Here is a 17234-nt window from a genome sequence, read left to right as displayed (position 1 = left end):
TTTAGGAGTGACCTGACCGTGTCTTCATCTTGGCTTCTCAGTCTCTGGCTCAGTAAAAGCAAGGATGAAGTGAGAAACATATGCATTTAATCATGGAAGTGTAGCACGCCTAAACTACATCATTAGTGTCTGTCTACTCTGCATGTCTGTCACCCAAATTTAGGCTGATTCATGCAACCATTTTGCCTCTACATGGCCATTTGCAGCTTAAGTCTACACACGATCCATTCCCCACAAGTGCAAATAATGATATCGTATACCACAGCAAATCTCCCTAACATAGGATTAATGTCGGTATTACAAGTAATTTGGTGAATCACAATGTGATTAAATACGATCCAAGCGGTTGCTTCAAAGAATGATTTCCAAGACTCTGTTCAACCTACACACGTGATGGCTTATTGAAAATTTGATTCTTGCTCTAAGGACAGTTTTGGCCAGGCACTGAAAACCCCCATCCATCGAAAAATGGCAACAGAAGGTCTTGAATTTGGCAGAGATGGAAAACACTTACTGCAGTTATTATAGTGGCCACGTTCAGACATCACACATCAAACCATGCATGGGTTGTGCTAACCACCGTTTAGAAACTAAACCATTTCCAAAGCAGAACAGCACTTCTGAGAACAGCTGGATTCTTATATTTTCAAAAATGGAAGATCCAACATTTCTCCCTTTCTGGCTCCCAGCAGCTCCAGGGGCAGCTCCTTCCTGTAACCATCACATGACCTACACAGCCTAAAATGAATGTCTGTAGACCTCTTCTCCCCCATTCCAGCTTGGGACTCTGAACATCCACATCAACATGACTTCAACACACAAACCATGGCTGACTTTGCTTTCCCCCTCCCTTTTTTTTTCTTGTCTGCTTCCTCCCCAGGACTCCCTGTTTATTATCCCACACTGCTCTGCCTTCTGCTACCAAAGGCTCATGGTTCAGTGGTAGAGCACCTGCTTTGCATGCAGAACGTCCCAGGTTCAATCCCCGGAAACTTCCATTAGGTTGGGAAAGGCTCCTGTTGGATACCCTGGAGAGAGACAATACTAAGTTAGAGGGAACAATGTATCCCATGTCAGTCCTACTTCGAGTAGACCCATGGAAATGAATGGGACTTAAGTTCATCCCATTCATTTCAATGGGTCTACTCGAAGTAGGACTGACATGGGATACCACTCCAAGCTCTGATTTAGTATATGGCCCCGTCCTATGTTTTTATGTTGTGCTGGCAAAGTAACACTGTCTGTGCTGCTGATTTACTATTGGACAGCAAGACCAATGCTAGCAATGGGGAGCTGTCATGGCAGCATCCTGGCTCCCAACTCTTTCATTACAGCCAGTCTCCTTCAGAGCAGGGTGAGGGAACCAGCTGCAAGAACTCAGGACTGGTGAGAACCCCCCAGCCCTTTGACCTGGATTGAGCCAGGCTGCTGCGGACCAGTGGAGCGTGATCAGCCCAGCATCCATAGCGTGGATTATCTTGATTTTATTTTATTGGCCCATTAATTCTGATTTTGCTCGGCTCTTGTTTAATGGCAATACTGAACTTCTTTTACATTTATTGACTGGCTTTTATACTGGGTTTTTGTTGCTGTTGTTACTGAGATCCTTCATACCAAACTGTGGTTTTCTTTCGAACATTGGCCCCTGATAAGTTCACATCTGTTGTGAGGTGCTTTGGCCACCGTTTGCTGTTGCAAGTGGTATATCAAAATACTGAATAAATAAACAAACTCTGGGCGAGGGGAAGCGGCAGGAAGTGCCAGCTTAGAAAACTTTGGGCTCCTGTCACCGGTATGGATCATGAAGCATATTCCTGAGAGAAGCATGGGTCCCCAACCTTTTGGGGTCAGTGGGCACATTTGGAACTTTGAGAGAATGGCACAGGTGCTCTCCCAAAATGGCTTCCGGGGGTGTATTGGCCCCAGGAGCATAGCCAAGTCATTTGTAGTGTTAGAGGGGCCTAGAGATCCATAATGCTTGCTTAAGTTCATTATTGGTACAATTCCCTTGCTAGTAAGCCTCTGAGCATGTGCAGATGAGTCAAAAGGCTGATGACAGCCTTCTCGGCACATTCCTTACTAATGAGTAGAAAGCCTTATCAGGCACTCTGCCTGGGAAGCAAAGTTTGTTTACAGGTGGCTGTGCTTGAGCACCAAACGCTTCTAGCCTATGCTGGGAATGAACGCTGGGGGAGCTTGCTAGTGTCGTGCTGCCTCATTGCTGACATGTAGAGTATAAGACCCATTGTACCCCATGGCTCGGGGTTCAGAGAAGCTGTCTGATCCAACTATTGGGTATGCCTGTGTGCTGTAAGTTACCCAATAAAGTACTCCTTGTAAGTAAACCTTTGAGTCTGATTTATCACTATCTTGGCATCTCTAAATTAAGAGTTCGAAGCCTACGGCTGGAGCAACACAGGGCGGGGGGGGCTTACACATTCATGAAATGGCTGCCATGGTGGCCATGGCCAGTCACGAAACACTCATTTCCCAGAAAGCAAACTGATGAGTATATTAAAAAAATACCTTGCCCAAGAACCCAAGCACAAGGCAAAAGTGGGGACTGAACTCCAAAATACAAGCTGCTCTCACTCCTCCTTCTCTTTCTCATTTATTGCCACCATTTGCCCACTTGAGAGGCAGAGAGCCAGTGGGCAAGTTGGCAGTGTCATCTGCTCTTCCTCTCTCTCACCACCACTGTTGCCTGCTTGAGAGGCAGGTGAATAAGCTGCAGTGAGGAAGAAGAGGAGAGAGTCCAGGGGGCTCTTGTCAGTGCGCCCCTGCTGGGGTGTGGGCCCTCAGCAAGTGCCCAGCCATGCCTACCTTTGATGCCAGCCCTGCATCCACCTGCTGGCATAGTCTGAGAAGCACTGGTCTACACCCATCCTCTTGAGGGATTCAACATGGGCTTTTCCAACCTTATTTGGAGATGCCAAAGACTGAACCTAGGACCATCTGCATACAGAGCATGAACTCTGCCACTGAACTACGGCCTCTCCTGGTCTGAGGAAGTGGCAGCCTGAAATGGCGCAACCCATTTCAGCAGGCTGTACAGAGGCAGATGAGAGGAGAAGCAGCACCGTTCCACCAGCCCGGCTGAAAAATGTCTTAATTCTTTCCTCTTCCCTTCCCACCCCTGTCTCCTTTTGTGTGTGTCTTTTTAGACTGTAAGCCTACTTAATTCTTTCCACTTCCCACTCCTCTCTCCCTTTGTGTCAGGTCTTTTTAGACTGTAAGCCTACTTAATTATTTCCTCTTCCCTTCTCACCCGTCTCCTTTTGTGTCGCATCTTTTTAGACTGTAAGCCTACTTAATTCTTTCCTCTTCCCATTCCTCTCTCCCTTTGTGTCGCGTCTTTTTAGACTGTAAGCCTACTTAATTCTTTCCTCTTCCCACTCCTCTTTCCCTTTGTGTCAAGTCTTTTTAGACTGTTAGCCTACGTAATTCTTTCCTCTTCCCTTCCCACCCCTGTCTCCTTTTGTGTCATGTCTTTTTAGACTGTAAGCCTACAGGCAGGAACTCACTTGTTTTATTGCTCACATATAAGATGTTCTGGGAGCCTTTCAGGCTGAGCAATGGGATTTAAAAAAAAAAAAACTTAAAAGAAATAAACTCACATTACCACCTCAAGTCTTCCACCACCTCCTTCTGCTGCGTGTATAGACGAAAGCCCCCTCCATCCATATCAGCAACCCCTTTCACAGCACCGTTGGCAGAATTCCAAAAGATGATCAAGCACTTTCCCCTGATCCTTTTAAAATGCTAAGTAATAACACACAAACATTAAAAACAACAACCCAGATCTGAAGCGCAACAGAGAAAGGCCCACAGATTCAGTCCTCATAATGGGAGCGCAGCTGACAGAGATGGGAGGGGAAGGCAAATGACAAGTATGAATACTAAAACAAACCAGGAGAAAATGGAACCAACTGACAGGGCCTTATAAATCCATAAAGGCAAACACAAACAGCTGTGTGGGAACCTGCCATTTCAACAAAAACAGGAGCGTGCAGCGAGGAAGGAACAGACCAGAGGTTTACAGAAGGGTGTGGTAGCTTAGTGATTAGCGACCAGTTTGGTGGCAGGTTTTCAGAGGGTGGGGGAATGATCTGGTTTTAAGCTGCTCATTCTGTAAGGAGGCCTTGAGCTGAGACAACAATTCTGAGGGGACATGTTTCTGAGAAAACTCTGAGATTTTTCTTTTTCTCTCCCCTGCTCCCCCCACCAATAAAAAGAGGCCACTTTGCAGAATTTTCTCTGAATATTCTCCAACATGCTATTTTTTATTGTTATTGTTGTTGTCGTTGTCGTTGTCATCAGTGAAGGCTGGTGACTCCGATGTCAAAGGGGTGGTGAATCCACTCCAGGTTTCAGTCAGAACCAATCTGAACCAACTCTAAAGCTCTCACTGGTTCTGACTGAAACCCGGAGCAAATTCACCACCCCTCTTTCATAGGAGTCACCAGCCTCCACTGGTGTTGGTGTTGGTTGTTGTTGCTATTATTATTAATATTATTATTATTATTGGGGTGGCCACCATTTTATCCTCGTGATGCCCTGGAGCAATGCTCCGTCCAGAGCATTGGAGGATGCAAAATAGTGGCAAAGCAGACAAGGCAACAAATAAAAATAGGAAAGAAGAAAGAAACCAAGCTACTGCCGATGAGCCCCACCTCTGAGAAACCCTTGAAAGAATTTCCCCTCCTCCCTGGTGAAATTCCAGGGAAATGGTTCCCCTATGAAATGGTTCTCCCAATTCCTCTGCCCATTTCAACAGCTCATTTGTGCACAGCTCTATGCATTCCTCCCCACCCCCCAAAAACACAAAGCTGTGTTGACTGATTGTCCTAGCAGAGGTTTCAGCAGGGTGGCTGCTTATGAACTGCCAAAAAAGAAGACACGCATCACCAAAAAAGAGGACCAAAGAGGACAGCGATTTGAATAACATTTGCATATGTTAATTTATGCAGTGATGTGCAAATTTAGAAATAGTTACTATAATTTAAATAGAGGACTGTTTTCTGAAAAAGAGGACACTTGGCCACGCCAGGCTTCAGTGATTGTTTGTTTATTTATTTATTCATTTATTATTTAAAACATTTCTATCCCACCCTATATCATTAAGATCTCAGGGCGGCATACAGATAAAATCAATGTAAACAGTATAAAACAATAAATAATTTAAACCTCTAAAAACATATTAAACTATTAAACAAGGTAAAACCAGTTAAAATCTAAAACAATAAAACAGTTAAAACAATGTGCTAGGGAATGCATTTAGCCTTCAAAGGCTCTGGTAAAAAGCCACGTTTTTACTTGGCACCGAAACGAGACCAATGTCTGTGCCAATCGGGCCTCCAAGGGGAGAGCATTCCACAACCGGGGTGCCACAGCAGAGAAGGCCCTCTCCCACGTCTCACCATAGTGTATGTCTCGTACTGGTGGGACGCAGAGGAGGCCCCTCCAACAGATCTCAGCTCTCGGGCAGGCATATATAGGGAGAGGCGCTCCCTCAAATATCGAGGTCCCAAGCCGCAATTTTAAAGATAGAAGAAATTCTACTCACTGACATAGTTGCTCCAGGAGCCTCCAATATATTTGTAAGGGGCAGGGAGGGCACAGAAACACCCCCAAAATGAATCTTGTAGCACCTTAATGACTAACGTATCTATTATGTCAGAAGTTCTGATAGACTAGAACCCACTTCATTGAAGGCAAAAGGCTTGAACACTGCACAGATCTGATGAACTGGGTCCTAGCAGGGAGGCACAACACCAGAATCTGAAGGGCTGTCTTGCAGACGATGGAGCAGATGTGTGCTCTGTTGCTCCATAGGGCAGGCCAAAAAGCAACAGCTGGAAATGGCAGGGATGCAGGTTTTGGTTAAAGATGTGGAGAAACTCCCTAATGGTAAGAGCTGTTCAACGGTGGAACAGTCAGTCTCGGGAGGTGGCGGGCTCTCCTTCACTGGAAGTATTTAAGCAGAGGTGGGAGGGCCATCCATCAGGGATGCTCTTGCTGCACCCCATACCACAGATCCCTCCTTGAGCAGGGGGCTGGACTAGATGACCTCCAAGGAACCCTCCAACTCTAAAATCCTTTGGCTTCTGCCACACATGGGATTTAAGTTAGTGAAATACTGGAAGGGCTGCTCTCTGCTGTACTAGGGAGCAGAACTAGAATGGGCAGGAGAGTAGATTTCAGCTGAACATTAGGAGAAACTTCTTGAAGATAAGAGCAGTTCAATATTGGAACCAGTTGGGTGGGAGACGTTCTCCCTTCACGGGGGATCTTCAGGCAGAGACTGGATATCCACCTCTTGGGGATTCTCTAGCTCTGAATCTCCTGCACTGAGCAGCAGGTAGGACTAGATGGCCTCCAAGGACCCCCTATAATTCTATCTACTCACAGAGCTCAAAGACAGAGGTTACCAGAATCTGTCCTGACTAGGTGTGAGGCCCAGAGGAAAGCAGACTGCAACATGGCACTCCTTGTCTGTTCTGGGTCACATCAGGCAAGGCAAGAGTCATGTCAGGACCTTGGACAGTGCACTTCAGAAAGTGCGGCTGGAGTGTTCCGCCAAAGGGAGCTGTTGTCCCAGCAAATGACTGCAGCCAACGGAGGCCTTAAGAAGGCTGGCAGAGTCTGTTTTTTCAGTGGCTCCACACACACCCCGCTAGACACTGCCTGCAGTTCTTAAAGGGTTGGTGTCTGTCTCTGCAGTCTCGTGCTCCTGCGTGGCTGAGGGACAGAAGCAGCGGCCGGAGAGTTATCCACAGTCAGATGATGGGAGAGCTACATGCTCAGGCTGGAATGGCATAGAAGGGGGTGCCAAAAGCTCCTCCTGAAGTGTGGTGACGTGTCCTTGGAACAATGCTGAGCCTCAGAATCAGGGGAGATGACAGAATCCACAGAGGAAGCCAGTTGTAAAATGGGGTCCTCTCTTTTGCAGTAGCTGTTTTAACAAATTGTATGTCTATAAACATTTAGAGCACAGATGGGAAAATTATGATTAATGTCTTTTGTGAACAATTTTAAGGGATCCTGGTTTACTCTGTGGCTCAGTTCAGAAGTAACAGGAAACCGTGGTTTCCCACTATGTGAACAAGCCTGTTTGAACCTCGGCTTTGCATGCTTCCACCCACTCTCCTCCTTTGCATGCCATGGAAATATCAAAAGCAACTGCTTTTGTTTGTAAACTAACCACAGTTCCCTGTGATATCTGAACTTGGAGAACTGTGGTTTGTTTAAACTATGGTTAGTGAGAAAAGCCCTAAACGGCTGGGGCCAGGTTACCTGAAGGATCGTCTCCTCCCAGGTGTACCTGCCCAGACCCTAAGATCTTCCTCAGTGATCCTTCTCCAGGAGGCCCTGCCAAAGGAAGTAAACTGGGTAGGAATTTTCTGTTGTGGAACCCTGATTGTGGAATGAGCTTCCCAGAGAGGCTTGCTTGGCACCGACATTGTGTTCTTTTCAGCACCAGGGGAAGACCTTTTTATTTTCCCAGGCATTTTAGTCTTTTAGTGTTTTAGCTCTGTTGTTTTAAATCTGTATTCTATGTATTCTATATCTCTGCATTGCTGATAGAATTAATTCTGGTTTTGACTTAATTTTATACTTTAAATTTTTAATGTATCTTTTACTGTATTTTATGGTTTTAATTATTGTGAACCACCCAAAGAGCTTCAGCTATTGTGCAGTACAGAAATGTAATAAATAAAATAAAATAAGGCCAAGATTAAACAGTAGCTTCAGATTGTGGTTTTGTTCTCACTAACAGTTTAAACAAACCACAGTTCCCTGAGTTTAGGATCAGAGGCTGCATCCCTCCAGATACCAACTGCTGGGGAACAATGGTGATTACCATCAGGTCCTGCTTGTGGACTTCCCATAGGTATCTAGTTGGCCACTGTGGAAAACAGGATGCTGGAATACGGACATGGCAGGAAACAGTGGCTTGCTTAAAAGCAAATGCAGAAACTTTTGATATCCTTCTGTAAAGTATGATACAGGGGCCACCCTATATACTGCACCGGCTCTCAAATCAGCAGCCTGCTGCCTGTGTATGACAAAGTGATTTTTTCCTATATACCTGGGCAAATGTTTGAATTCAATGGCCCAATTTCTTCCTTTGGGTATGATCCCAAAAGGAAGAGCCCTGCAGAAAAAGACCAAAGGTTAATCTACTGCAACTTCCTGTGTTCCACAGTGGCCTATAGGTTCCTCCGCTTCCTTTGAGGAGGGGCTGTAGTCTTGGGGTAGAGCAGCTGCTTTGGATGCAGTAGGTTCCCAGTTCAATCCCTGGCATCTCCGTTTGAAAGGAATCAGATAACAGCTGATGGGAGAAACATTCCTGGCCTGAGTCCCTGGAGAATTGGTGCCAGTCAGACTAGACGATAGCAGTCTAAATCAGATTTCTTCAATGTGGTGCCCTTCAAATGTTTTGGAATATTGATTTTTATTTATATCCTGCCTTTCCATCCCCCGCCCCCCAAATGGTCCTCAGAGCAACCAATAAAATCCTGATTAAAAACAAAATCTTAATTAAAACATTGCATGAAAACAAATAAATTAAAAACACAACAATGAAATAAACAGCAGCATTTAAAAAACACCCTTCAGTAACAAAGCAGCTTCTAAGCCAAAGGCCTGCTTAAATAGAAATATTTTTGCCTGCTTGGCAGGAGGACAACACACAAAGAGCCAACCCAGCCTCCCTCGGCAGGGGTTCCAAAGCCTGGGAGCAGCCACGGAGAAGGCCCTCTCTTGCCTTGCCACCAGTCATGCCTCCGAAGGACCTCCCCCAAAGATCTTAAAACCCAGGCAGGCTCATATGGGAGAAGGCAGTCTTTCAACTGGCCCGGCCCCAAGATGCAGAGGGCTTTATAGGTCATAACCAGCATAACCCATGACCCGACTGGAGTCCCCCAGGAAAAGAGCCTTCAGTGTGGTGGCCCCCTTCCTATGGAATTCCCTGCCTTTAGAGCTCAGGCAGGCACCAACATTGTGTTGCTTTCAGTGCCTTCCGAAAATATTTCTATTTCAGAAAGCCTGCTTCGAGCGACTGGCCGCACTTTATCAAACTTGGTTTATCAGAATTCTGTTTCTTAAAAAAAAAAACAACTATTATTTTTACATGGTGTTTTTACTCTTTATCCTTTTTGCTGTTCACCGCTCCAAAGTCTTTGGATGTGGAGCAGTATACAAATACAGTAAATAAATCAACAGTCACACACACCTTAGCTCACTATGATCCATCACTTCTGCTGCTGCTCTCCCCAGCACTTTGAATTATGTCCAGAAGCAAAGAGGTAAGAACATAAGAAGGGGTCCATCTAGTCCAGCATTCTGTTCACACAGTGGCCGACTAACTGCCCACAGGAAACCCACAAGCAGGGCTTGAGTGCAACAGCACCCTCCCGCCCATGCTCCCCAGCAACCAGTGAACATGGGCATACTGCCTCTGATTCTGGAGGTAGCATACAGACATCAGGACTAGTACCTTTGATGGCCTTCCCCTCCAGGAATGTATCCAACCCCCTTTTAAAGCCATCCAAACTGGCGGCCCTCACTACATCTTGTGGAAGTGAGTTCCATAGTTCAACTATGTGTGAAGAAGTCCTTCCCTTTATCTGTCCTGAATCTCCCACCAATCGGCTTCATGGGCTGACCCTGGGTTCTAGTATTATGAGCGAGGGAGAGAAATGTCTCCCTATCCACTATCTCCACACTATGCCAGTGAAGCTGTTGTAACAAGGGAGTCCCACTCTCCCTGTAATGGGCCCTGATCAACCAGTCTGGCCATAGCATTCTTGGAGCACCTAAAGTTTCTCAACTGCTTTCAAAGATGGCCCCTCATAGTACTGGACCTCAGTTCCCACCAGCCTCAACCATTATCCTTGAGGCCAATGGGATCTGTAGTCTAGAACATCTGGAGGGCACCCCACAGAGGAAGTCTGTCCTAGTTCAACAGACAGTGTAGCCTGGAATAAGCCAACTTCCTGTTATATTTATTTCTACATTTATATCCCAACCTTTTTCTTCCTGAAAGGAGCCGAAGGTGGCTTACATGGTTGTCCTCCTCTCACTTTTTACCTTCACAACAACCCTGTGAGGTAGGGTAGGCTGAGAGTCAGTAACTAGCCCAAAGTCACTCAGCGAGCTTCATGGCCAAGGGGGATGAGAACTCAGATCTCCCGAGTCTCTGTCCAATACTCTAACCACTACTCCACACTGGCTGTTGTTGAGAGCTCTGATTGAGGAAAGAAACCTGTGTCTGGCTTTGTGCATCAAGGGTGCTGGGGGGACGTAGGCCTAGTTTATTATTTTTTATTTGATTTATTATTACATTTACATCCCACCTTTTTCCCCCTCTTACAAGGAACTGAAGGCAGCTTACATGGTCCTCCCTCTCCATTTTATCTTCACAACAGCTCTGTGAGGTAGGTTAGGCTGAGAGTCAGTGACTGGCCCAAAGTTAGCCTCGTGAGGTTCACAGCCCAACGGGGACTAGAACCTGGATCTCCCGAGTCCCAGTCCAACACTTTAACCGCTACACCAGACTGGCTCTCAGCAGAGGGACCAGCACTTATATATCAGTAGAGGGACCAAAGCTTTGAGGTAGATCACATCACCCGCATGCAGGAGGTCCCAGGTTCAATCCCCGGCAACTCCAGTTTAAAAAGATCAAGTAGCAGGTGATAGAAAAGATCCCTCTCTGACTAAGACCCTGGATAGCTGCTGGCATTCAGAGTTGACAATACTGGGTTAGATGGATCAGTAGCCTCATCTGATCTAAGGCGGCTTCAGATGTTCCCGTGCTCCCTGGAAACCCAAAGCTGAGACTGAAGGCGACAGTCATTCTTCTTAAGTGTCGCTCCTCAACAGCCAGCATTTGGCAAAACTCTGCTTCCAGAGGACAGATTCACTATCCCCTGAGATTTGGGGGTGGGGGGGGCGGTCAATGATTCATCTAGTAAGACTACAGCGGCTTAGGGTACAAAGAACATGCTGTAAATACAACAAAATGAACATATAGCCTAACACACTGAGGCCAGTTCATTGCTGGAGAGAAGGATGTCAAAACTCAGCACCTGCCTGGAAACCCTGCAGCCAAACCCACCCTACCCTCACACGCAATGGCATCAAGACTGGTTGTGGTTGGGCACTCTGCACATGTTCAGAAGGAATCGGCTGTAACTACACATGATCTCAAGCCATTGCACTGATTTGGCTGGCACATACGTGCGCGCACACACACACCAGCTCCCATGCCCTGCAGTGCCATTCCTAGGGCTGTGCTGGCTGGGGATGATGGGAGTGTTAGTCCAACATGTCAGGAAGGTTGGGGAAGGCTGCACTACTAAACCCAACCCTATAACCAAGCTAAAGCATGGGCAAAATGAAAGAACCGTTTGTCGCTTCCCTGTTGATCCCTGCCTCCACTTCCTCTCTTATTTCCCCTTGCATTGAATTCTAGAATGTATGCACCTTGGGGCAGAGTCCTATCTTACAGAACACTGTAAAGCACCATGCACACCAGTGGTGCTAAGTAATTCATCTACAGCAACTGTCCCCAACCTGGTGCCCTCCAGATGTGCTGGGCTGCAACCTCCATAATTCCCAGCCAGCATGGGAATTATGGGAGTTGCGATCCGACATATCTGGAGGGTGCCAGGTTGGGGAAAACTGTTCCAGGGTTTGATCCCCTGGCTCAGTATAAAGCCCCAAACTGGCCTAATGTTTGGCTAGCGCACAATTTTGATCTAGCCACTTTTTTACTTTTTTTTTAGGTTTTCTGTGAGTCTGGACTAGCAATTACAGAGAAGAGCTATCCCTTTTTCTATCAGGGCTTTCTAGCACCAATCTCCTTTTGCAGCCTGCTTACAACCCAGTAAAGACAGTATGGCACAGTGGTTAGAATGTCAGACCAGGAAGACCTGGGCTCCAATCCCTGGGAGAACTTAGTCTAGGAGAGGGCAGGAGCTACAGGTTTGGAAGATCAACTTTATTTTTTTTACTAGGATTCCAGAGCCTGGTACAAAAGACACACACTCTCATAGAATGAAAGAATTCTGAGCCCAGGAATTGGTTTTGGGGACAAGAACTGAACTCACCATCTTTCCACACAAAAATCCATTTCCTTGTTACTCCCACCTGCTTTCTTCATTTTAGCAGTATAGTTTAGGGGGGGCAGGAGGTGTCCCTTTGTTACTGCCATTGTTAAACAACTGAGAGTCAGATAACTCTGCCAAAACTACTTTGAATCAGCCAGAGGTATACTAGTCTAGTAGATCCTGATCTAACTTTCACTCACCCAAGGGCACTGCTAGGCACTTAAAAGATTTGGGGGCCAAACTCATAGGATACAAATCTGCATATGCCAATTTACATACACAAATTCAGAATTACTAAGATTTCTTTAAATTTCACATGAGGCAAAGCCAGCCAATCAATTTCTCATGCAAATAATCTCAAACAAAATAAACACTTCAATCAACCCTGAACCAACTTATCCCAAACCAATGGAAACATTTTGGGGGGAGGGGGTGTTGCGGCATGGTGGGAGGGGAGAATTAACCCTTCCCTCCCCAGCTACAACCTCTTTTGAAAATGGCAACTAAGCTGAGAAAAAAAAAACCCTTCCATTGTCACCTGGGCCACTGGGAAATAGGTTCTGGCCTGGGGCCCCATGGATCCAGGCCTAGCAACAACCCTGTGCTCACCCCTCCCTTAGGCAAGTCAGTCTTCTCTCTGCATGGCCTACCTGACAGGGTTGTTGTGAGACTATAAATGGGAAGGGGACCATGTTTGCCACCTTGAGCTCCACGGAAGAAAGGCAGAATGTCAGTGTAATAAACATACAAATGAGTAGTGCCCATAGCAAATAGAGCCTCCAAGGTAATAGCAATCAGGAAAATTGGGGGCAGGGGGAAGAGAAGCTTGAGGATTATTTGCCCTCCTCACAATCACCCCCTGGTCATGTTGCTGTTTCCATCTCCCCCCCCCATTCAACAGCCTCATCCGTCCCCATACCCGTTCTCCATCATGTTCATAGAACACCTCTGCTCCACAGCACTCCCAGGCATCCAGATTCTAGACCATCCATTATAATTTTTATTTTTGTCTTAAATGAAAACCATTAGTGTGTCCTCTCTCTCTCTCTCTCTCTCTCTATATATATATATATATATATGGAGGGTCCTGGAAATTCAGACTGCACATGGACAGTGGCCTGGAGCCAAACAAAAACCCAAAACCCAGGATTGTCAAAGAAATAGGAAATCCAAAAGAAAGAAAGAAGAAAAGAAAGAAGCTTTCACAAAAGACCAACAACAAAAACTGTTGATGGCTTTTACTCCAGAGCCTTGAGTGCAAATTCTGATCTGGCTGCATTTCCCTGTCACACATATCATCATCATCTGCAGGTTTCCACAAAGTGCATGCAAATCCTCACGCTACCTCATCCACGGGGTGGGGGGAAGGACCCACAAACAACAGCATGCAGAGTCACTCATTGACCCACAAAAATAACAGAAGAATCGTTTGGCCCCTTAAAGCCTGACCCATGTACCCTGGCATGAAACCTGTCATGGACAATGTCCCCGTCCTCAGGTGATGTACCTGAGAAAGGGGACAATATCCAAGAAAAATGTCGTGCCAGAATCCATGGGTCCGTCTTAAAGGTGCCAGAAGAGACTCACCCGGCTTCCCCTCTGGAGAGAAGGAGCCCACAATAAACACGACGAATCTCTCTACGCGCAAATTTATTTACATGCTCGGAGAGACATCCGCGTCGTCTTCCTCTCACACACTTTCCCACTTAGGATTTCCTAGGGTTCTGTTTCCCTTCCCAACATATTCTTGCCCGCGGCCATGCCATGTCACCCTCGGAGCACATCCCTCCCCCGTGAAAACGGCAGCTTTTATTTCCTAACCCAGCTGAGGCCGGGCAATTCGAGGGGAAGAGAGGGGACAGGGGATGAGACAGGTAGAGATAACGTTCTTAAAATAAATATGCCAGCCAGCCCACAAGAACGACGATGATCTGCTACAGGTTGTTGCATCTTCCACAGTGGAGGAAAGAGCCAGCCGCTCAAAACTCAGAAGTCTCCTCACTTGCTCAAGTTTTCCTGGCAAAGGCGGGGTCCTCCCTTCTTGCTGGCGGATCAAACTCGGGCGCCTGCGAACCCTCTGCAGCGAGCGCGCCGCGTTCAATCGGAACCCTGTTCTCCGCCATGCAAGCCAAGGCAGGCTGCCTGAGCCCCCCGTCCCAGCCCCCTGCCTTTGCTCCCCACGGCTGCAGCGCAGACCTACCTGTATATACGCCATCTTCCTCGGGTAGCTCACACGCGTTCCCCGCGCAGCCTTGGCATGGCGTCTGCCCTCCACAATGCAACACAGACGTGCCTCGGTTACTCAATGAGGGCTGCCTGGTTGACCGTGCCTGCTCTCACCCCCACCCCCTCAAATTCGCGACAGGGCTCCTCCAGCCACATACGTTGGTTGGGGGGCGGTCGGTGTGTGTGTGTGTGTGAGAGAGAGAGAGACAGAGAGATCTCGATCGCCACAGCTGCTCAGTCAAGTCCGTCTCTCCTTTTTCTTTCTTTCCTTCTGCGACTCCTTGGATGTTCCCGTCCCTCTTTCTCTCTCGCCTTCTTGGACAAACCACCTCCTCCCAGGCATTTGGGGCGGCGATCTGTTCCTTTCGTCCCCCTCCCCCTCCCGCCCCCTCCTTCTCCTGCTAGACACCCCTCTCCCCCTCAGGGCGTCTTTGGAACCCCGAACTGGCGAGGGACGGGTAAGTGGCAGGGCATGACCTTTCGCAAAGGCAGCGATTCCGTAGCCAACGCTGCTGCCGCAGGCGAATCAACCCAGGGAGAGGCGGCTTCTCTCCGCGCCCGCAGGGTTAACACGTGGCGTTCAGAAGACCAAGCGGTTTTGCTGTTACACTCTCCACTAGGGGGTGCGAGTGAGCCGCCAGCGTAGCTGAACTCAGAGGCAAGCGAACTAGACATGCAGTAAAACGGCCGACAGGGGGAGCTCGCGGGAGCCCGGGATCGCAGCTGGTGCGCGATTACTTAGGTTAGCTTCCTACTTTCCCCAATCCGGTGTTGGACTACCGCTTCCTTGCTTGCTGGGGATGATGGGAATTGTATTATTATTATTATTATTATTATTATTATTAATATCTTATTTAAAAGTATGGGTCGCTTCCTGCCCCCAAAAGCAGTCTCGAAGCAATGTACACACACAATACAGAAATTCATGATTACTATAACAGAAAAACAACACCAACACCAAATGTGTCCTAATTGGACCCCTTTCATTAGGGCAAGGAAGGGTGCCTTAGGGGATATTCCCTAAGTTTACAACATGAAGCAAATGTTAAAATTTGAAAAATAAAATTTGAAAAATAATTTTTTAAAGGCAACTAAAAATACATTAAAATTCAGTTAAAAATTATATATAAACAAAATATTAAAGGGAATTGAAACAAATCTGGCTGAATCTGATCTATCTTTCAGCCCCAGTACTTGTTAGCGGCACTAGGGTTCAGCCTTGAGGTATTAATAAAGCCTGAGTTCTCGCCTGTTTCTGGACTGTATAATTTGGGAGAGCGGGGGAGCCCAGTTGTAAATGCTCCTCTACACGAAAACATACTGTGCCATAGAAAAACCTAGAATATGAGGAAGGCGGCTAAGAACCTTCTCCCTCTACATCTCTTATGCTGAGAGGTAACATCTCTTATACTTGAACCACCTTTCCTATTCCATCTCTACACACACACACACACACACACACACACACTTATATCTTACTTTTATTCCAAAAATCTTCAAGGTGGCTCTTCCCCCCACATCCATTACATTTTCACGCAACAACCCTGTGAGGTAGATTAGGCTGAGAGACAGTAACTAGCCAAAGGTCACCTAAACAGCTTCATGGCTGAGTGGGGATTTGAACCAGGTCTCTGCAGCCCTAGTCTGATGCTCTAACCACTACATTGCACTTACTCTACCCCCCCACACACACACACTGTCTTGATGCCAGCTTAAGATCATTCTGACACCCAAAGGACGCCACCCTCCCATTGGGAAGAAGGTCACCACAAAATATTGAAAGTGGACTATGAACGTTGGCCCTACTGGAGACTGGATGGATATGGTCGAGATATCGACATTGGCCCATTGTGTGAATCTGGGGATAAGACATTTTAAAAGAGGGAACTTTTCAAAAAGGTTTGGGAACAATGCATTAAATACTGACAACGCAGTATTGCAATTAGATTTGCAAATTGTTTTCTTTATAAGTTAAGGTAAAATGTGGACAGCGTGTTATGAATAGCAGTGTTATGATTTTTCATGTGATAGAAAGATAGGTAGATGATAGATAGATAGACAGACAGACAGACAGTGGAGGCTGGTGGCTGCGATGTCAGTGGGGCAGTAAATCTGCCCCGTATTTCAGTTAGAACTCTAAAGGAGCTATCCAAGGATAGCTCCTTTAGAGTACTGACTGGTTCTCACTGAAACCCAGAGTGGATTCACAGCCCCACTGACATCCCACCAGCTCCTACCATAGATAGATAGATAGATATAGATATCTATAGATATATATCTATATAGATATAGATATAGCTAAGGGGAAAGTATCAGCCAGCCTGGTGCCCTCCAGATGTTTTGGATTATTGCTGGGAATTGTGTTCCCACACAATCTGGAGGACACCAGGTTAGGGAGGGCTCATACAAAGTACCTTTAATAATACAAGAGGGTGTGTGTCTCTCTGTCTGTCCATCCATCAGCATCATAGTGCCAAGACCATGACACCCAGGCACCTGAAACTTGGCATGCATACTAAAGGGATGCTAGGGGTGTGCACCTCAGTGTTATTTTGTTTTTAAAACCCATTAATTAATTTAATTATTGTAAATGTATCCTTTATTTATTATGTTATTTGTTATCAGTATTTAGGTACCGCTTCTCATTTGAAACAAATCTGGAAGCCGTTTACAGGAGAATAAAAACAAAACAAACAAAACCACACACACACACAATGTGCAGTAACATCTCCAGTCACTAGGGGCACACTTATCTAACCAGTACATAGCTTTGCAGTCCATATGTTTGAAGCCAGGGGAGATTAGTAGGCCAAGCGACAGTTATATCCTTGCCTCTTCCCCTTGTCTCCTGTGGGGCAGCCCCCTACCCAGTGCTGAACCTATTTTGGGGAT

At 46.5% G+C, this 17234-nt stretch overlaps 1 protein-coding gene across 1 annotated transcript in view; it reads right to left on the bottom strand.

Annotated features, from left to right (window-relative positions):
* Positions 1-14351, bottom strand: part of SYT17 (synaptotagmin 17) — a 62021-nt gene extending 47670 nt beyond the window's left edge. The window contains exon 1 of the mRNA XM_084819201.1: positions 14317-14351. Coding sequence (XP_084675327.1) covers positions 14317-14331 — 15 coding nt within the window. The 5' untranslated portion in view covers positions 14332-14351. The remainder of the gene's footprint in view (positions 1-14316) is intronic.
* Between the last annotated feature and the right edge of the window lie 2883 nt (positions 14352-17234).

This window comes from Heloderma suspectum, chromosome 12 (genome assembly GCF_057233095.1).
Source record: "Heloderma suspectum isolate Gila_16-S chromosome 12, 16-S_ref, whole genome shotgun sequence".
NCBI lineage: Eukaryota > Metazoa > Chordata > Lepidosauria > Squamata > Helodermatidae > Heloderma > Heloderma suspectum.
This window is presented reverse-complemented; position numbering and strand designations above follow the sequence as displayed.